This window comes from Dunckerocampus dactyliophorus, chromosome 15 (genome assembly GCF_027744805.1).
Source record: "Dunckerocampus dactyliophorus isolate RoL2022-P2 chromosome 15, RoL_Ddac_1.1, whole genome shotgun sequence".
Taxonomy (NCBI): domain Eukaryota; kingdom Metazoa; phylum Chordata; class Actinopteri; order Syngnathiformes; family Syngnathidae; genus Dunckerocampus; species Dunckerocampus dactyliophorus.
In genome coordinates, this window is record NC_072833.1 from 22,290,389 (window position 1) to 22,312,451 (window position 22,063).

The following is a 22,063-nucleotide window of genomic DNA, read 5'->3' on the forward strand; positions in this document are numbered from 1 at the left end:
GTGTGTCTGTGAAGGGAAGGGAGGGAGGGAATGACGGAACGCGCCCTGCCACCTCTCCCCTCACAAGGTGTCCTTTGTGAGGCTAGAGAATAAATACATTTAATTCTCTATAAAGTCTGTGTGTGTGTGTGTGGGGGGGGGGGTATTAATTCATTAAAATATCAATTATTGTATGATGTTTTTCGACATTCATTAATTTATTATTTATTTCGCAACTTCCGCACTGCATACAAATAAATGAATACATAGTGATAATATAAAATACATTTAATTTAAAAAAAATGAAATAAATACAAACAAAAAAATAATAATAAAATAAATAATAACAATTTAATTAAAAAATATATATAAGTAGAGAACCACTTGGAGAGTGCAGACCTCCGCCGTGATTCACACCAAAATAATAATCCTACGTTTTTTGGATCAGTCGTTGATATTTTGTAGAACCTGTTAGAAACTTATCCTGTATTCCCCCCCCAAGTGCTCTGACCATTTTTTGTGGCGTTACATACATCCTATCTTGCAATGTTAAAGAACGGTTTAAAAAAAAAAATCCTGGATCCAGACGGTCAGCCGGATCACCCCCAAAACGTAATCACTTCTTCCATATCCCATTTCCGACAATTCCTGAAAATTTTCAAGTTATTTTGAATACAAACAAACAGGCAAAGAGATAAACACCGGCAAAAACTTAATATAAATCCCTCGTGAAGCAAATCATGAAATAAATAAGTCAGTAGATTGGTAAGATAGATACAGTACATACAGTAGATAACGTGCATCTGGCATTTATTACCAGAAACGTGTCTTTTTCACCCAAATTCTGAAGTTTAACAAGAACAAAAAATTAAAAGCCGGCAAAAATGGAAAAAAAAAATAGCCGTAATTTTACAGGAATTAAGTCAAAATGTCAGGGAAGGGTTCGGGGCTGTGGGCTGAACTCCAAAATGGAGACACCTCAGTGTGGGTAAAAGATGAGAGTTGATTGATGCTCAAGAGTTCATGAATAGGGGAGGGGGGAATCCTCGGAGGGCAGTGCAGGGACGGCAGGGCGGCGAATACAGCAGCAGGGCCAGGCAGGGAAGAAGATGCATCCCACTGCAGAAAGTGCGCAAAAAAACAGGCGGTCAAAATGAGTGGCAAGAACACGAAGAAACAATCGTACTTTAACATTGAAGAGAGCCGGTGTTACCACTAGAATTGTTAACCTGCCGACGTTTCCTCCTCTCGATGGGCCTTGAAGGGATGCCATCAAGGATGATGCAAAGGTGATTCCACGTCAGAGCCATCAAATGTGTTCTACAACAGGGTGCTGCCATAAAGGAATGAAAGGTAGTCAAGGGGCGGAGGGAAAGGAGGGATCTGGGAAATCCTGACACAAAATAGTGAGAGAAAAATGCTGTATTTTTATGAGAATAACATCATAATATCATGAGGAAACATTTTTGTATCATATTGTTGATATATTAAAGTAAAAATATGTTTTTTATTTTCTTAAAGTCGCCCAAAGTCAGCTGGGATAGGCTCCAGCATACCCCCGCGACCCTAATGAGGAGAAGCGGCATAGAAAATGGATGGATGGATGGATGGATGGATGGATGGATGGATGGATGGTAATAGTATGAGAAAGAAAACAACACTTTTTTTATTTGTTGAGGATAAAGTTGTAATGTTACGAGCATAAAGTGGAAATATATTAGGGGAATAACGTCATATTTACGAGAAGAAAATTTACAAGAAGAAAGCTAGTTGGAAATTTAAAAAAGAAAAAAATCTGCTGTTATTTTACAATAATGAAGCCAAAATATTAAGAGACAAAAGTCACAATTTTATAAGAATAATAAGTAAAAATCATAATATTATGAGGAAATATAATGTAATTTTATTTGTAGCCCAGTGTTGAAATATTAATGAAAAAATATCTTATTCTTTTAAAAAGTCAAACAAAACAAAATAAAGTTGTAATTTTGGAAAATTAGGTTGGGAAAAAGTCATCATTTCATGGGCATATAGTCATAATATTACAAAAAGAAAATTTAGGAAGATTATTGGGGGGGGCAAAAAAAAGGCAAAGACCCAAGTTGATACTAATAGGCTTTTTCACCTTCAGTCATGGAAAAAATGATTAGACCACCCTTGTTTCTTCAGTTTCTTGTTCATTTTAATGCCTGATACAACTAAAGGTGCCTTTGTTAGGACAAATATAACAATGACAACACATTTTGGCAGTACAATGTCGCTGTATCTTAGTTAATGTGCAGGTCACGTTATATATAAATGCAGCGTTGTTGCCGATTTTGGAGGTTTTTTCAAAAAGGTTTATAGGTGGAATAAGTGCATCCCATTTCGTGCATTCTTAGCTGTGCCTTTTTAGCTGTTTGTATATCTTTAGAGTGCACAGAAAAGACAAAGACGTGTTCATGTCGCACATAAGGATTGTGAATGATGGGCAAAATAAATTTAAAAAAAGTTTCCCTTTAATGATAGTTGTTACAGTGGCTTTGTTTTATCATTGAAATACTATACATTAATACAGATGTTTTGTTCTATTTCTTTTCTTCTGTTATTGGCTGAGCTGTCCTAGTGATTTTGTATTGTAGGGAAGGATGTCATATAAGCCCGTTAGGCTTCTTTTCCTTTATGTTACATAATATTTTCATAGTTAGAGCATGGAAAATCTTGCTTTATTACATCAATATGAATAATAATACTGACGCTGTTCTAAAGCGGCATTTATTTTATTTCATACGGGAGTTTCCTGTGTTTATTTTGAAGGTTTAAGCAGACATTGACCTTTGCTAGCCAACCTGACTGTAGCTTATCACCAGAATACCGAAAGGTGCTATCCCTCCTTGGCTCCAAATTGCTATTTTTTTTCCACCCTCCAGAAAATAAGAACACACCACCGGCTAGCAGTGCAACCAATATCGGTTTCAGATAACAGATTGAACAAAAAAAAATGTCAGTATTCTTCCCAATTACGAGTTAAACAGAATAAGAGTTGTCGCTCGAGCCCGAAAAGGGAGAGTGGCGCTCATGGCTGTCACTCACGACTCGTGCACAGGCGCATGCCGCGAGTGCGCGCGCACGTACACATACACACAATCTCAGAGAAGCTATTAACAATTAGCAATCATGGCCAAAGACGCCAGCTGAAAGGATAAACCATTAACTTCTACTTCCGTAGTACGCCATGCGGGGGTTTGGCCGCCATGACGAGAAGCAGGATCCACAAACAGTGCGTGAAGATGTCCTTGGCACACCGTTTAATGATAAATAGATCGTCCAAATGGTCTGTATAACTTGTAGTCATTGAATTTTCTTTTCATGAACGGGAATTTAAAAAGAAAAACGATTGGTTTATGCAAATTTTTATTTTAATATGCAAAAAATGAAATTGAAATAAAAATTTTAAAACAATAACATCTAAATAATGGATTCGATTTTTATTGTATATTCCATATAATAAAAAATGAAATTACCTGTCAACAGAAAGGAAAAATTTGACCAAAAACAGATGTTTTTTCAAATTCGGACACAGGAAGTTGCCATTTCAAAGCAAGATGGTGAACTGACCTGTGACCTGTATGTACTGTAGTACCTAGGGAAAAAGCAGACACACTGTTCCCTCGTTTATTGCAAGGGCGGGTTCCCAAAATAGCCCGCACTAAGTGAAATCCGTGAAGTTGCCAACTTTATTTGTTTACAATTATTAGATATGTTTTAAGGCTCTAAAACCCCTCCCAATACACTTTCTCAAATGTCTCTCTTGTTTAAACACTCTTAAAGTTAACATTTTGAATTTTAATGATCAATTAAAAGGTTGGACACAAAGAAATTATTAAGTGACTCACACATATTCACTGACTGTGCCTCGTCCTGGCGCTGTTCGCCTGTAGCGTTTTTGTATCCTTATTAAAGCATATTGCTCCTGCCGTCGTCCCCCTCCTCGTCCTACTCCTTTAGTTTAGCTTTAGGTTAGCTTCTTCTTCTATTGCTTATTGACGGTTAGCAAGCAGCTTGCGCGGTTAACTAGTTTGCTAGCGACTACTGACCACAACAGGAACCGGAGATTGATTGACAGTGGTCTACAGGCAATCAGGGCGCAGAAAGCAATCGTCGGGTTCTCCCTTGGCCAATAAGGACTGTTGTGGCTCTATATTTAGCCGGCTATCGTCTACTGTAGGTTCTTAATGCCAGACACAACTGTTGCCCTCTGTTCAATTTATGACGAGGAAAGCCTTCTCTGCTGGCCTACACACTATCAGAAGCACTGACAATTCTAGTACAATGGTACTTGGTTAACGTCCGCCCCGGATTGCGCGTTTTTTGGTTAACAACCAAAATTTTTGCTAAAATTTTGTCTGGACTCGCGTTCGCCCGCTTGTTTAGTGTCCAAAATACCATTGGGTTTGTTTAGATAGATAAACAAGCCCAGTTGTATTTGGGGTTTGTTTGTCTGTCTATCTGATCTGTCTAAACAAGCGCCATCCGCCAAACAAACGGCGCCATCTTGGAGCACGCGGGCAAGACGAAATCTCGTGATATTTGCATGCAATCTCGCAATGCACAATAGAGAGATACACGATGTAACAAACACACGGACTGCACAAAAGAGAAAGGCGATGGAATGTACCGAGACAAGGGTAAGACTCCTGCATTTTACGGTTTTAAAGATTCTGATTTTTTTGGATGTGACACCCCCATCAGCAGTTTAATACATCAACAGGGGGCGGAGCGGCCATCTTGTTTACCTGTGTGTTCCACAGCGATGCGAGCGTCTTCATCACATACACACGAACGGGGAGGCGACAGTGCGCAGGGACACGGCGGGAGGCAAATACAACGCCGAACCATTTGGGAGGTGTGATTTTTGCAAATGTATTACTCTTTTGAACGCATATTGTTTTGAGAGGCCAAACTTTACGTGAATGGCCCCAGCAACTCAGCGGAACTGCGTTCCTCGTCACGGGAATCCGACCAGCATTGTCACTGTTGATGTACTACACTGCCGATGGGGATGTCATACAACTTCATGTGAAAAAATCAGAACTATTCCTTTAAGAGAAGACCGTAGTCATTCCAGAGGTACAGTATGTAAACGTGACGGGAGTGGCTCCGTCATCGGCCGCGATGCACACTACTGCGGTTCCTGGTGTAACAGTTTATCAACACGGTGGCGCCGACGGGCGCGGTGTTTCTGCCCGTCTCGTTTTATACCCATAACACTAATTTCTGGTTCCAACAACAACACATAAGCATTCAAACTTACCGTAGCATGTTCGCTGAGTCATCCTGAGTCAAACATAGCACACGTCATCAGGCATCCTCGCCGGCACACTTCCGCAACATCACTGCCACCAGCGATTGTTTTTTTTTCTATTCTATTTTCAATTTCTATATTAACTCATTCAATCCCAGCCATTTTTCAAAGGACAACCCCTTCAGTGGCGGCTATTTTTGATGATTTTGACTGATCTTTCAAGGCACAGAGAATATTGTGTTCTATGGCTATATACCTCTCGTTTTTCATCAGAAAGATTTCTACCTTTTTCCGTTCTTCAGTAATCAGCAGTAGAACATACCGGTAGGTAAGTTTCAGGAAAATATCAGTTGCCAGCTAGAAAAGAGAGAAAACAGGAACCGAGATTGATTGACAGTGGTCTACAGCCAATCAGGACGCAGAAAGCAATGGGCGGGTTCTCCCTTGGCCCGGATAGCACGTTTTTTGGTTAACAACCAAACTTTTCGCTAAAATTTTGTCTGGACTCGCGTTCGCCCGCTTGTTTAGTGTCCAAAATACCATTGGGTTTGTTTAGATAGTTTGTTAGTTTGTTTGTTTTTTGGTTAACAACCAAAATGTTTGCTAAAATTTTGTCTGGACTCGCGTTCGCCCGCTACTTTGTGAAAAGATACATTTCAAGCATAACTTTGACACAAATATTTTCTGCTTTTGTGACAGCTCAAATATCTAAACAACTATACCACAACATAAACAACACCAAAAAGTTTTTCCTTTTTTTTTTTGATATCAAAATAATTTATTTACACCATGAACTATTTACAATTTGGAACTGAACTACGGTATGTGAGTGCATGTGTGTGCGCGTGCATGCCTGAGTTAAAATTTCCCTACAATGTGTGCTGAGTGAAACTGTAGATTGACAATACTGTGGTTTTTCTGTTGTGAACATTCTGAAAACATGCTTTTACATTTTTGGTGGAACATTATTTTCGTTTCAGGTGCTGTTGCAAGGGAGACTCTTACCCTCCTTGCCGTTGTTCCACAGAAATAAATGTGCAGACCCTGACTTTGTGTGTGTTCTTCAAACCTGATGCCATTACAAGTCTGCTACAAATGCGGAACATGCGCAATCTAACAGCTGCCTTGATGCAAGGGATTGCTATCACTGCGCAATACGTACCCGGAACGCAATCCGTCACTTCCTCCTTTTAGCTAATTTTTTCTTCCTCTCATAAGCGCTGCTGAGCTCTTATCAAATGCACGTCTGCCACCTAGTGGCCGCTTTTATGGCATTAATTGCTCTCAGGCCTGATGCATTTGTGAGGAGTTGCATCATGACCTTGTTTAGCCTCTCAAAAAAATGTAAAAGATGTATAAATACGTTGTTGGGATCGGGCGTTCAGTTTTATAAAAATGTATAACGTCTTTGGTATTGAAGAAGTTCAATGGTGAGGTACATGTTTATTGGTTCCAGAATGTTGATATATTATTTATATTTGATGCAAATTGTGGCTGCAGCAAAATAACGTGTTTATTTTGTGTAATTGTGTTAATTGATGGTTTTGTGGGGGGATTTTTCCAACAAAAATAGGTCAAAGTGATGTTAAATGTTCAGTTGTCCATTTGTAATTATTTTAGCGTCATTTTGTGCATGTAAAACTATAATTGTTGTCTCTAAAATATGTTTCGTGTGAACACTTTTGGGTGTCTGGAATGGGTGGATTGGATTGACATAATTTGTTTTGGTTTTGGAACAGATTAATGACGCTAACCAAGACACCACCGTATTTGTTTCATTGTATGAATTCATTCCCCATTGCTGCATTGCTTAAACTGTATTGCCGCTTAAGATTTTTTTGTCCAATCTGATTTCAGCTTCTATGTGTTACCATGTCAGTGTAATCTGCCCAGGGCCTTCAGAGTGAGGAGTGCTGGCTTAAACACTATTAGCAATGGAGCAATGGAGTGATTCACCTCACAAGGCCAGCAAGCAAGCGTACAAGAACATCAGCACTTTTCCATTCTCTGATTAGTTGATGTCTGGACGCCTATTCCCCAACACTCGAAGTTACCAGTGTGCTTGAAAGCATCATCACATGCACTTAATTGATCCTGTTCAGACATGATGAAAGGAGACAGACACGGTGTTGTTCATCGTTCTGTGTGTGTTATCCTGGAAGTCTTCCAGAGCAGTACTTACGAGTGATGTGTTGTGCTGTGATGTATTTTATTTCATTTTGATGTCATGTTATTAGACAATGACTGATTCTGCACTGCTCCAGATGATGTTGCAGTGTAGAGGTTTGGAGTTTGGATATGCTGTATTGGAGGATAAAGGGTTAACTGGGTGTGTTGCTTTAGTAATAACGGTATTCATCCTCGATACTGTAATGCCAGGCATTGTTATCTTATCTTTTTGTGTATTAGTCATGGTTTGTGTAACTGTGACGTGATAGCGGTGGTAGTAAGAGGTGGATTGGGTCCGCTGAAAGCCCAGGTACCAAATACACCACCCACCACTGTTTGTCTCAACATAAATAAATTAATATTAGGATTTTTATTACAATGAATACATTTTCTCAGTACCAGACACATTGAGGTCATTCAATTTCATTTGACTGTTATTTTTTTTTAATAAATTCAGATTTGGCACCAAATAAAAGTATAAAAAAATACACAAAAATGAAGCTTGTATCATGATGGTTTGGGCCATGAAATTCATCAAAAATAAAATAACATTTAATTAAATTAAACTAAACGAGTCAGACTAAGGTAGCAGAAGTCATTAATTAGCTACTCATAATTCATACTTCATTGTCAGAGTCGCCATCTTGTTCCTCTGCCTGATTGGCTCCTCCTCCTCCTCCTTCTTCTTCTTCTCCTTCCTGCTTGATGGCCATTGCTCCTTTCCTGGGGGGCAACACGGAGAAGAAGGCTTCCTTCCAGTTGCCTTTCTCCAAAAACGCCAGGATGATCTCAAAAACTGACAAAAACACACACACACACACACACAAATAATGTTGCATATCATTTGCATATGCTATCTTAAAAAAAAAAAATCATCTGAAATTTTGGGGCCGTTTACAATAAAAACGGACCAAACTTGGAATATGCTGAATGAAAACAAGGCTTAATGGATCTGGGGGGTTTTTTTTAGATACCTTCCAGTCAGGTTACAGAGCCTTCCATAGCACTGAGTCTGCACTTTTAAAGGTTTTTAATGACCAATTTTTAATGACTGATTCTGGTGGTTCAGCCATTTTAGTGCTTTTAGACCTGACTGCTGCTTTCGACAAAGTGGACCATACTATTCTTTTATCTCGCTTGGAAAACTGTGGGGGTGTCAGGGGGACTGTCCTTGAGTGGTTTAAATCTTACCTGTCAGGGAGATGCCTGACTGTGGGACTTGGGGACTCCACCTTGTCCACCCCCCCCCCACCCCCACCCCCCCTTGAATGTGGTGTCCCCCTCTGTGTCTTTTATTCTTTTTTTTTTTTTTTTTAGTTTTAATTAGTTTTATTTAGCCAAGTTTTTATTTTTATTTTTGTCCATTTTTTGTATTTGTTTCTTTTATTGTTTTATTTCTTGTTTTAAATATTTTCTAAATATGTTAAATAAATATTTGATTTATTAGTTTTTACTGTAAAAACTTGTACTTTTATTTCTTATTATTTATGGTGTTACTAGTTTGTGTAAATAAAGTGAATTGGATTGGATTGGATAATTAGCCCTTGGCCGTAATTTCCAGTGTATAAACTGCAACTTAACACTGAAAAGGTGCACCTCAGAAATAAACAAACATGTACCAGTGCGAGTTCAAAATACAGTCAAACCTGTCTTAGCGGCCACGTGCCTATAGCGGCCACTGAAAAAAATCCCCCGCAGAAAATTTACATGTTATAGACCCTGTGTATAGCGGTCACCTGTCTAACGCGGCCTGTGGCCACCCATTTTGTATGCCTTGGTCAATATCTGACCGCACATAGTGGCCAAAATGCCGACTCAAGCAGAAGCTTCATGCACGAAAAAGTTTTGTTCTTTAAGCAATGAAGCTGTCGTGTGTAGACTTTAATTACTGACTTTAATTACTAGTTCGACATAAAAAAAGCTGTCTTCTTACTTTGCAATGCCGCCCTGAAAAGATTCAATGACGGCCAAAACGGTAATCTTCCCACTTTGCAATGCCGTGAATAGATTGTAAAATAGCCAAAACACCTGAATAAAACATCTAAAATATCACTTAATTGCCGACTAATTAGAGATTAGAAGCCCATTCAATAAGAAAGGAGCGATGGTATTGTTAGTTTACTACGATCTTCGCACCTCCTCCACACTCAATTGTTCACGCACACACCCATTCATGACTGCTCCACGTGTATCCTGTACATATATCCTCGGGCTCGTTCACTAAAATTTTTATTTCTTGCTTTTAAAATCGTGTTTTAAAAAAAATCAAAGATGGAAATTTGTGACGTTCTGAAGGACAGGATCGAGCGTCCCCTGTCCTGCACTTTTATTTGGCGGGCTGTGCCTTCTCCGGGGAGGAAAAGGCAGCCGCTTCATGCCTGGTGGCCGCGCAGCTGCGGTCAATTAACATTTGTGGCGGATGAAAGGCCAGCGCCGTCGAATGTGTGGCGCTGGTTCATTGTTGTTATTGATATTACTAGTTTCCTCACCGGAGCTCTTACCTGGATTTACCTACCTGTTTACAGTATGTGTCAACAGAACGTTTTCCCCTATGTCTCTTGGTTTTGCTCCAGTCTTTTTGTGAATAGTTGTTAATACACTGTATGTGTGTGCACAAATTCAAAATGGCCACCAACGTGTCTATAGCAGCCACTTTTGCCGTTTCCCTTCAGTGGCCACTATAGACAGGTTTGACCGTAATAATAAAAACATTTGAAAGTTTTCCCATAATGCATTTCATCTGAGCAAACATTTCATTGGAGCAGTGGTCCCCAACCCCCGGGCCGCGGCCCGATACCGGGCAGTAGGTCATTTGGTACCGGGCCGCACAGAAAAAAAATAATTTCCATTTTAATTTTTTTAATGTTTTATTTTGAAAAGTGGCTGGATTCTCTGTTACATCCGTGTCACTTGACGCATGTCCATTGTGCGTGGACTACTACTGTATTTTTACCATTTTTCTTTCACCTCATATTTGGTGTCAAATGCTCATACTATGTGGGAATGCATAAAGGTAAATTTTGAGTTTTGATGACTTATTGAGTGGTAATGTTCACATTTGTCTCAAGTTAATTCATGCTAGCGCACTGCCTTGTACTCCACATGTCAAACAGCGTAATAATCTCTCTGGAAAAACTTGGCTGGAACTTGAACTGGTGGATGGAGGGTCGGCATTCATTTTGTGCTCTTAATTTGATGTTATTCATGTCTTAGTTTTACACAATTCATCATAAATAAGATAAATTAGATCGCTATAATGTACGAACCCCCCCCCCCCTCCGGTCCGCGGGAGGACCTTGTTCCTTGTGGGAACACAAGCCGGTCCGTGAGTCAAAAAAGGTTAGGGACCACTGCATTGGAGGACAAGCGGCATAGAAAATTGGATGAATGGTGCTGCAATACTGCCTCTGTCCACCAGAGAGAGCCAGACATCATTGCAATGAATGAATGCATTCCACTGAATGTTGCTCAGTTGCAATGCATTGTGGGAGGGCTTTAAAAGAGTTGTTTTTTTTCTTTTTAAATTCAGATTGGTGCACGTTTGTATATTAAGTTGCTGTGTGATTAGTATGGTGTTCTTCGTTAAATGACACCATGTGTCTGACTGTTATATTGTTATACATGCTCAAAAAAATTAGAGGAACACTTGGAAAACACATCAGATCTAAACTGGGGGAAAAATGATCTTGAATATCTTTCCTGATAATAAGTGGGTGATGTATTAGTAACAAAATGATGCCACATCATTTGATAGAAATGAAAATGATCACCCTATAGAGGGGGAAATCAAAGACACCCCAAAAATGAAAGTGAAAAAATGATGCAGCACACTGGTCCATCTGGCTAAAATGTCATTGTAGCAACTCAAAATGATTCTCAGTAGTTTGTGTGGCCCCCACGTGCTTGTACGCATGCCTGACAACGTGGGGGCATGCTCCTAATGAGACTACGGATGGTGTCCTGGGGGATCTCCTCCCAGATCTGGACCAGGGCATCAATGAGCTCCTGGACAGTCTGAGGAGCAACCTGGCGGCGCCGGATGGACCTAAACATAATGTCCCAGAGGTGTTCTATTGGGTTTAGGTCAGGTAAAGATTGCGACTCAATTCTTGTACATTTTTTCTTTTGTAATATTAGGACATTAGTTTTTACTGTGGATTACTTAGGTAAAAGTAACCTTAAATGTTAATTTATCCCTTTCATCTACCATTCATATGTATTTATATGCATTTCCAATTGTTTTCCACATGTCAAACTATAAAAATGTTTTGTGTTACCATTTTTGGATTTCTGGAACAGATTAATTGGATTTACATTACTTCTTATGGGAGAAATTTATTTGGTTAGCGTCCGTTTTGGTTGAAGTCGGACCTTCTGGAACGAATTACTGAGTTCCACTATACTTTGTGATGCGTGTTTATGAATAATGTTACGGTACGTAGCGCTGAGTTCCACTATACTTTGTGATGCGTGTTTATGAATAATGTTACGGTACGTAGCGCTGCTGTGTGTTCCGTTTAACTATCTTATCGAATTATTCATCAACAGAGTCTTGTGCTGTTATGCTATTTACGTAGCTGTCTTCTCTGCTAGCCTCACCGTGGTTTACCGCCAGAACTTTCCGACTGTTCATCTGGACGAAGCTGCTCAAAGGAAGCTGGGCGTGATCGATACCTAGCGCCTTCGCCCTCTCAAAAGTGATGCCCTGGAAACAAAAGAAAAAAAACAACTCTAAATTCTCATGATTTTAAGTGTTTTTTGGTTTTTTTGTATTTTCAACTATAGACCTTATGGTGGTTGTGGTCCACCAGTCCGCCGATGATGTAGGCCTTCTTGGGGTCCAGCTCAGCTAGCATGTTGGGAGAGTCCGACGTCAGGTAGACCAGTTCTTCCTTCGCTAGGACATTGCTATAGTGTTCGGATTTAACAGTAATATCCTGCATAGGGAAACCTTATAAGGACACAATTGGACCAGAAGGCAAGAAACGTCAGTGTTCACCTTCCAGTTGATCCAGCCTTTGTCCTTTTCATCCATGCTCTGTTTGAGTTGTCCTCCCAGGCTCGTTAGATAAAACTGGGGAAAAAAAAAAAAGTAAAAACACGCTAACATTAGCCTGTCGTTCGCCCTACAGTCCAGCTGCCCGTAGTCTCCTCTCTGATAAAAATGATAGTCCAGTGGAACCTTGGTTAGCGTCATAAATTTGATCCAGAAGGTCCAACTCTAATCAAAGCAGATGCTAATCGAATACGTTTTTCCTATAAGCAATCATGTAAATCCGATTGAGCCGTTCCAGAAAGCCACAAATACAAACACAAAACACCTTTTTATAGGTTTACAATCATAGTTTGACATGTGAAAAACAATTTGAAATGCATATAAATGATGACTGAAAGGGATAAATGAACATTTGAGGTTACTTTTACCTCCATTGAAGACGTGATTCTTGACTTGAGTGAAAACAGGAAGGTGGTGGTGCTTGATCTCGCTGCCACATCGTGTCTTTGGGAGCAGTCACGTCTTCAGTGAAGCTAAAAGTAACCTTTCATGCCAAAGTTTTTTTTAATTGTTATATTACAACTTAATTTTTATAATATTACAATGTTGTTATACTATTAATAAGTATTATATTATTATGTATACATTTATTTGTGCAGTAAATGTGCAAAATAAAAAAATAATTCAATTCCGTTGGTACACACCAACCTGGACTGGACGTGTGGCTCTTCGGTTCTCTGCATAGCACCTCTGGATCTGTTTGTGTAGCTTGTGGACATCCTGACATGGACAAGAGGGGAACATTTGGGAAATTGGGCATGTTCCTTGATATTGATGAATACATGAAACACTGAATGAGCAGGTGATAGTGGAATTTTTGTAATTCATGCTAGCACACACATCAAACAGCGATGTATAATCTTCTATCAGAAAAACAAACTCCATGCTGGAGTTGGTGGGTCTGTATTCATTTAATGCTTTTAATTTGATGTTGGTCCTGTCATAGTTTTATATGATACATAATAAAAAGGTAAATTAGATCGCTGTAATGTGCGCGCTGCTCCTATTTACATACATTCTCGTCTTCAGTCACGGTAAGCTACGGCGCAACAATCCTTTTGCCGGAAGCCCAGGATCTCGTGTTGTTTAAGAGACGAAATATAAACTGGTTGCTGGTCTTGCGATACGCGGTGCATGTCTCTACAACCCATTCATCTAAGGATTTATGACCGATTCTTATACCTGTAGATCCAGGAGGCTGCTACCGATGCAGCCGTACCTCTCGCTTGCCAAACCAGATATCCGGTGGCGTTGTTTTATCGCTCACAAGCCTACTAATGACATATGTGGGGTGCAACGTGTGGTGCATGACACACATACCCCTTTTCTTCTACTGGTGCAGATTTAGTTCAGAGCTGGAGTTGAACCAGTGTTGGCCGTGAACAGGCTCTACACCAGATTCATTTTCAGTTGGCCTGGAGAGTCGTGTCATTACGTCACATGCGTTATGCCTCCGACCAGGAAATGACAAAAGGGAAAATCAGCGCGAGTCATGCAATTTAAATAATGTTTATTTTGTCAAAACGTCCGGATGAAAAGCAATGACTGAAGATTACTCATAAAATGTGAGTGTGGATTAAAGGAATAAACCTAAATGTTTATATTTATAGTGTGTTTGTGGTGGAAACGCACTCCTTCATAAAAAATAGTGATTTAATATTAAGAAATGTGCTGAACTTCACTGCATTGTTTGACAGATGTGGTCAGTGATAGAAAATATTTTCAGACATTTGAGGAATAGGACGGTAAAACTAAATTAAAGTCTGCTCTGGCTCTTATGATTACAAAAAAATGAGTCAACTGAGTTGAAACAGACGTAACAGTCTGGTATTTACTTGAGCTAACACCTCCCCCACTTCGGTTTAGCACTCAAACCAGCAAGCTTTTGGATCCAGATTTGAACCAAAAAATACAGCTCCAGTTCAGCACCCCTGTGGAACCATGATAATGGAGAACCAAAGCTCTGAAAACCTACTCTGAACCAGTCACAGTGGAAAAGCGGTAACATAGGAGTCCCCAAGTGCGACGTACAAAAAAAGAAAAAGAAAAAAAAAAAAGACATTTTGCCCAAACCTGACACCAGCAAAACACACAAAAGACACAAGTTGGCCGTACGGACGGCGCATGAAGACGTACGAAGTGTATACGTTTGTCTTGCAACCTGAAAAAAACGTAAGCGCCCGTAGAGTTTGACTGACATGACAAAGGACCTCTGCGGTCAGTCCACAGCTCAGGAATCGCGTTTCTTGCGTTTTTTTGCACATAGACCGGCCATAGGAGCCTGTAGGACTGGTTGCAACGTAGGCTTTAATTGGTTTCACAAAGACCAAGCCAGTATGAGCAGACATGGATTCTAGATCAAGATCTAGATCAAGACAGGTGAAATAAGAAAAAAGGCAACACCGCCACAGACATAAAACAAACAGAGAAAGCGTGGCGGTCTGCAATACTTCGCACGTAAATAAATCGTAAATAATGCACAAATACACACTCACTGCTCCATTCAAACTAGGCCTGTCACGATAATCAAGAAATCAATTAACTGCACGATAAATAAAAACAAACTTAATCATCTTGCTTGCATTGATATATTGACAGGCACATGCGTGTTTGATTTCTTCCCTTCTCTCTACCAAACAGTTCATCGTAACGAGAAGGAATGTCGTGGCGGAATGTCATCACCAACACTAACCCCCGAACTAAACACGTTAATACGGAAACTCCTCTTATGGAGGGTGAATGGAAGCTAGCTGGGTTAGCTTAGTTTAGCAGAGCATGCGAGTGTGGCTGTGTGTGTGTGAGACTTAGGCTGTACGAGTGTGTTTACACCCGAAGACGTTTTCAGTGAAATCAGCTGAGAGGCAGGTTTATTCTTGCTCCCGGCTTGTCTCAACCATCAACACACACAACACACTTCTGGCCTTCAAAATAACAGCGCCACATCCTTGGCTAACTGTGCAAACAAAATAAGGGTGTCATAAAAAATATTTTACATTACAGTTGGAATTGCATTGGTAACTGTGCCTTCCTTAACCGCAAGAGTGGGCATTATCATTTGCTGAGGATTTTGTAGAAATTGCAGTGGTTGGCATCCCATTAGAAAAGTTAGCTAAGCTACATCCGCTTCTGAATTACTGGGCAAAGATTGTTCAATGATTTATTGCATCAAGGAAGGGTATACAGTATGCAATCAGTTGGTGTCTGCTTTGACACACAATGTGAAATTCAGAATATCTCTGCTTAATTGCAACGACGATAACAAAAGTGACACCGATTCAAAATCTGAAATATTGTGATTGATTATGATTTTTAGTTAAGTGCGTTTTATTTTCACTGGGTTATTTTGTGGTTTTGGTTAATTTATAATGTTTAATTTATTTGATTTAAAAGCTGACATTCCAATTACAATGTTAATCATCAAACACATTTGAATATTAGTCAATGACAACACAACTGAATACCAATTTTTTTTTTTTTTTTACTTTTTATAATTAAGGGAGAAAAAAATCCAAAGCTACATGGTCCTGTGTGAAAAAGTGATTGAATTAAACCGAATAACTGGTTGGGCCCCCCTTAGCAGCAACAACTGCAATCAAGCGTTTGTGATAACTTGCAATGAGTCTCTTACAGCGCTGGGGAGGAATTTTGTCCCACTCATCTTTGCAGAATTGTTGTCATTCAGCCACATTGGAGGCTTTTCCAGCATGAAGTGCCTTTTTAAGGTCATGCCACAGCATCTCAATAAGATTCAGTTCAGGACTTTGACTAAGCCACTCCAAAGTCTTCATTTTGTTTTTTTCAGCAACAAAAAGGCCCCAGATTATCACACTACCACCACCATATTTTACTGTTGGTATGATGTTGTTTTTCTGATATTTTCTGTTACTTTTACACAAGATGTAATGGGACACACATCTTCCAAAACGTTCAAATTTTGTCATGTCAGACAAAAGGTCTTGGAGATCATCAAGATGTTTTCTGGCAAAATTGAGACAAGCCCTAATGTTCTTTTTGTTCAGCAGTGGTTTTGGTCTTGGAACTTTGCCATGCAGGCCGTTTCTGTCATGAACACTGACCTTAACCGAGGCAAGTGAGGTCTGCAGTTATTTGAATGTTGTTGTGGCGTCTTTTGTGACCTCTTGGATGAGTCATCGCTGCGCTCTTGGGGTCATTTTGAATAGATAGCCACTCCTGGGAAGGTTCACCACTGTTCCATGTTTTCGGCATTTGTGGATAATGGCTCTCACTGTGGTTTGCTGGAGTCCCAAAGCTTTAGAAACGGCTTTATAACCTTTTCCAGGCTCATTGATATCAATTTCTTTCTTTTCTTTTGAGGATCTTTTGGTCTACTTCACTTTCTCAGGCAGGTCCTATTTAAGTGATTTGTTGATTTAGAACAGGTGTGGCAGTAATCAAGCCTGGGTGTGGCTAGAGAAATTGAACCCAAGTGTGATAAAGCATTGGGGGGGGATCACTTTTTCCAAACAGAGTCATGTAGGTTTGGATTTTCCTTCTCATTTAAGAATAACAAGTTTGATTTAAAACTGCATTTTGTGTTCAGTTGTGTTGTCATTGACCAATATTTAAATTTGATGATCTAAAACATTTAAGTGTGACAAACGTGGGAAAAAAATCAGGAAAGAGGCAAACACTTTTTCACACCACTGTATTATTATTACATGAATTAAAAATGGTCTCAAAATAATGTTGACCATCATATTGTTTATCAGCAGTAATTTGTACGACAATAATTGTCCAGCAAAATGAGTTATCATTAAAGGCCTAGCTGAAAGCATAACAACTACAATCCAAATAGTTCATTCATGTTATGTTTGTTTCTTGTTTAACTTTGGAGGAACAGTGGTGTGCAGGAACACCTATGAAGTCTTTTTTGCTTTATTAGCACATCGCCCTTCCTCGCTCGTCGCTTCAACAACAGCGTATGTACTTACGGTTTCCCCATAAGTGGCAAGCCTTCTTGATAATGTAGTACACATCCACATTTACAACACAACACAATTTACATCTCCGAAAACGTAGTCATACTCTGCGCTAGGTAATCATCCAAATACCTTAATTAGCATGAGGTCGTCAAAACTGCAGTCCACGACCAGCCTCAGCGAGCCGGGGATGACATCTCTACGAGGTCGTTTCCTGGCCCTGTGGTCTTCATCGTTGTCGTCCTTCTTATGATGATGATCGTGCTGTGTTTGTCTCTGCAGGCGACGCTGATGCTTCCTTTCTTTACGCTTCTGTCTGCAACATGGCAAAGCCCATATTCCACTGCTTGTAATATTATGGTCAAATTACACTTTTTGTCTTGTACTAGTACCACTTTAATTCTAAATACGGAGGTACCTTGGTTAACGTTTGCCCCAGTTAGTGCGTTTTTCAGTTAACATCCAAAATCTTTGCAAAAATTTTGCCATGGCCTGCGTTAGCTCGCTTGGTTAGTGCACAATTGGGGCGCGTAACAAACTGTTAAACTGTTGTATCTGTGCTTGCTTTGTTTGGATCACGCCTCATGACCAAATCTCGCGATACTTTGTTCACCCTTAGCTACCGCAGCCTGTAAGGCTGTCACTGCGTAATCCGTACCAGAAACGCAATCGGTTCTACGCATGTGCAGAACGCGTCTACATCCGGTTGGCCCATTTTTCCGCAGTGACGTTAGGCAAGCCGATTTGTTCTACTACACATGTGAAATCTACGTCATCCGTCCATCTAGTTTACGGCAGTTACAGCTCGTAAACGTCAGCCAACAAGATTTCTACAACGCATGTGCAAAATATGTCACAACCCCCACTCCCAAAAAACGCTAAGATTGGCGAAATTACTACATAGTCTATTTTTTTTCTTACTGTATATCCATGGTCCAAGTGGATAAATTAGAAGATGTCTTTTCTTGGCTCCATAAATTGTTTTACATTATTTTTCACTCCTGAAAAAAGACAGACAAAAGCATTTGCTAGCAATATATGTTTAAAAAAAAATAGCTGAATCCTCTTGATGAATCCATCTTTGCACTCTGCTTATGGTTGTTTGCATTCAAATATCATATAAATAGATTTTATGTTTTGTTTTATATAGTTTATTGTATTTGTAATTATTCAGGAATATTATACGTAACCGGATATGACGTTTACGTCTGCGGCGCATCTGCGCATGCGCTATGTGCATTGCGTACGTTTTTATGTAGCTCAGTCTTTGTGAATAAAGACGACAGAAACATGCGCATGCTAACAGTCACCAATAAAATAACCTCCTTATACAAATATCAAGTAAAATGATTCACTATTTATGTTCATACATTAAAAAAAAAAAAAAAAAAACTACCACAGCACGTAATGTCACAGAAGCGCTGTCGTTAAAATTTGCGAAAGCAGGAAGTGATGTAGATCTCATGCATGTGAAGAACCGATCGCGTTTATGGTACGGATTGTGTAGTGGCAAGGCACATGCATACAGCAAATGCAATGAAAAAGGCCAAATCAATGGACCTCGTGTTTTTTTTTTGTGAGTGCGACAAACTCTAAATACGCAACTATGAGTCCAAATGAAGGTGTAGGTGACAGCAACATTCCAAAAAGAGTGAATAACACTATCGAATTCAAGAAAGAATAACTGAGGATGGCGTGCATGTTGCTGCTCTCTGCAGGATGTACTAGAAGCCCTCATCAACAATAAGTACCGTCCTGAAGAATAACAACGTAATCAAATGAGCTAATGTTGCGAAAGGAGCGAGCCGCCGCTAACCTGTTGTAAGCGCCCCGGCTGCTGGATCTAACACAGAAAACTGCTGCAACGAGTGTTCTGTTGACGAATTTAAAGCAAGCAGAAGCTGGTTTGAAAATGTAAAAAAAAAGAACAGGCAATAGGTAGGCCTTTCACAATAATCAATAAATCGATTATCGGTTTCTGAGGCGAATGCCACAACCAACAGCCCCGGTGTGGGAATATTTCGGTTTTAAACAGAATGAACAAAGGTGAAAAAGGTTCTCAACTGGGGGAAAAAAAAACTACCGATACAGGTGCTCGGGCAGCAGAGCCTTCGTCCCGACAGTCGACGCTGAGGCGTTTGGTCGGCAAATTTAAATAAAATGGTGTGCGCTCACAGACAGTGTCACTCGCTACATTGCAAAAGAAATGCAACCATTCAATACAGTTATATGGCATACATTTTAAACAACATACTGTAGCTTCGCTGGAAGCACTTCCTGTTGCCAGGCGTGCTTTGGCGACTGTTGTGGTAAATGGCTGCTAAGTTACATGTTTAGAGCTCACATAGTTGTTGGTTCCTGTTCTGCATTATTCCTTGGTAGTGTCTTGTCTGTTGTTATCCACCTATTGCATTGCTGCGTGATGTTTTAGCTCTTTCTTTTATGACATCCTATTAGTCAGACTGGTATGTGATGTGGTGACCTCCCGCGATTTCACTGGGGTTGATAAGTTTATTGTGAGCTCTGTTGTTACTCTGCTTGCAAAATAAACAGTTACCTCTTCCTCGCCGACTCATGAGTGCCACAATACGTACAGGCAACTTCTGTGTCTTACTAATGTGGCTCACACCGGTACACTATACTGGAGTACCGTCCAGTGGTTCGAATGTGAATTACACCTCTCATGACAAAGATTAAAAATTCTTAAAAAATGTTGTCGATAACATCGATTATCGTCGATAATTTGTAGCACAATTATTGACCAGCAAAATGTGTAATCCTGTCCATTCATTTGTCATTTGTAATTATTTTTGCATCACTGTCCATAAAATATGCTTTGTGTCAAATTGTGGGTGTCTGAAACGAATTCATTGGATTTACATTATTTTCTATTTGCTTTGGTTAGAGTCCATTTTGGTTTGAGTCGGACCTTCTAGAACAGATTAACGAGGCTACCCGAGGCACCGCTGTATATAATATCTATTTCATCTTACATAATGGCGTATTTCATCTTGTACTGTAGTTGTTTATGTGTGTTACATGATCCTTTAAAATAACTTCTTTTTAAACAATATTACAACTTTTATTTCATTATTTTTTTTGTTACATTACACCTTCAGTCTAGGTACAATAAGACTAAATCAACACTTTTTTTCCCACGAATATTACAACTTTACTTTTGTAAAACTAATTTTTTTTTTACTTAGTCTTCTATCTTATTCTACATTACAATTTCAATTATTGTAAAACTGTTTTTAATGGTACTATTAAAACTTTTTTTCTCATAAAATCACCATTATACGCTTTTTTTCATAATACAACATTATTGTAGGAAAATTGTAAAAAAAAATTAAAATCACAGTATTTTATCGTAAAATTACAAACTTGCCATTCCCCCCCCCCCCCTTAATTGCTGAAATGTGCCGCTAGGTGTGCTTTAATCTATTAATTAATTAGTAAGTAAACTATGAAAACATGACAATTAAAGACAAGTGTTATCTTACTTTCTCAGCTCCCGCTCGTCCTCCCATTTCTGCTGCTTTAGAAGCTTCTTCTGCTGCCTTTTGGACAAACTTGGCACCTTTTCTTTGTTATTGATGTCCTCTGTGTCATTATTTGTTATTTTTAGTTTGGTGTCATGTCTCTTCACAGTGTTGTCATCTTCCATTTAGCCAACTCCCCAACAAATATCCACAAACGACGAACTAGTAAGGTAATAAACGACTTGACGTCGTTAGTATCTAACCTAACAACATAAAACACACACTTTAAGGTAAATAGTTAAGTAAATTGCGTCGATTTAAGTATATAAATCAAGCGTAAGTAATCAACTTCTAGCTGAATTTCCGCAAGGCGAGTCGCCTGTTTGACGTCATTTAACCGCGACTGACGCGTTCAAATGCTGCCATGGTTTCCCAGAGGTTCCGTTTCACTGTTATTTATCTTCTAATTTAAAAAATGTAATGTATTTTCGCCGTATTTAATCATTAATTTCCACTCTAGAGCACATTTATTAGACAATCATTTCACTTCCGGAAGGGATTTAGCCATAAAACTCAAAGGGAACACTGAAGCAGCATCAGGTGAGCCCATTGAGCTGTACCATACGAAATCATACGTGAAAGAAAATGACACATAAAATAAATAAATATATAAAGCTATCTTATAACATGTCAAATTAAATGTTGGAAAAACAGAGTGAGTTTAATAGAACAATATAACATACCCTACCGATCTGTTAGTGTTGTAACGGCGATATTCTAAATTGTGATGTTCCTGAACGCACCTCGCTGTTAATGTTATTGGTGGATTGGCTGATTGTGTTCTGTGCTGGAATCGAGCAACCCTATTGCGGTTACGGCTGGCATAAAACTGTAGAAAGAGTGTCAGGAGGCGATACATCCTATATTGTAATATATATTACTACATATTATGTTTCTGCGAGTTTATTTTTCTTGTAATATTAAATAAAATATCCAAATGTAACATTACGCATGATAAATTATTATTATTGTTTTAATATCACAACTTTATTCTCATAAGATTACCCTTTTTTCTGTAATATTACTTTATTCTAGTAGAATTAATTTTTTCTTGTATACAGTGTTGAATTCTTTCCTCTAAAATGACTTTATT

The 22,063-nt window shown here is 39.2% G+C and overlaps 1 protein-coding gene across 1 annotated transcript; it reads right to left on the bottom strand.

Moving 5' to 3' along the window:
• Positions 1-5,312: 5,312 nt before the first annotated feature.
• On the bottom strand, positions 5,313-21,305 carry trmt10a (tRNA methyltransferase 10A). Its single transcript, XM_054799805.1, has 7 exons — positions 20,932-21,305; positions 17,561-17,744; positions 13,137-13,208; positions 12,432-12,506; positions 12,220-12,369; positions 12,032-12,137; positions 5,313-8,228 (listed from the first exon to the last, which is right to left on the bottom strand). The coding sequence occupies exons 1-7, from the start codon at positions 21,093-21,095 to the stop codon at positions 8,050-8,052; spliced, it is 930 nt and encodes a 309-aa protein (XP_054655780.1). The 5' UTR covers positions 21,096-21,305; the 3' UTR covers positions 5,313-8,049.
• Positions 21,306-22,063: the final 758 nt, after the last annotated feature.

Coding starts and splice junctions, on each gene's coding strand:
- trmt10a (XM_054799805.1), bottom strand. CDS start 21,095: ATGGAAGATGACAACACTGTGAAGAGACATGACACCAAACTAAAAATA. Junction 12,507..13,136: donor GAGCCACACGTCCAGTCCAG/GTTGGTGTGTAC, acceptor TTTTTTCCCCAG/TTTTATCTAACGAGCCTGGG. Junction 12,138..12,219: donor TGGACCACAACCACCATAAG/GTCTATAGTTGA, acceptor TTTTGTTTCCAG/GGCATCACTTTTGAGAGGGC.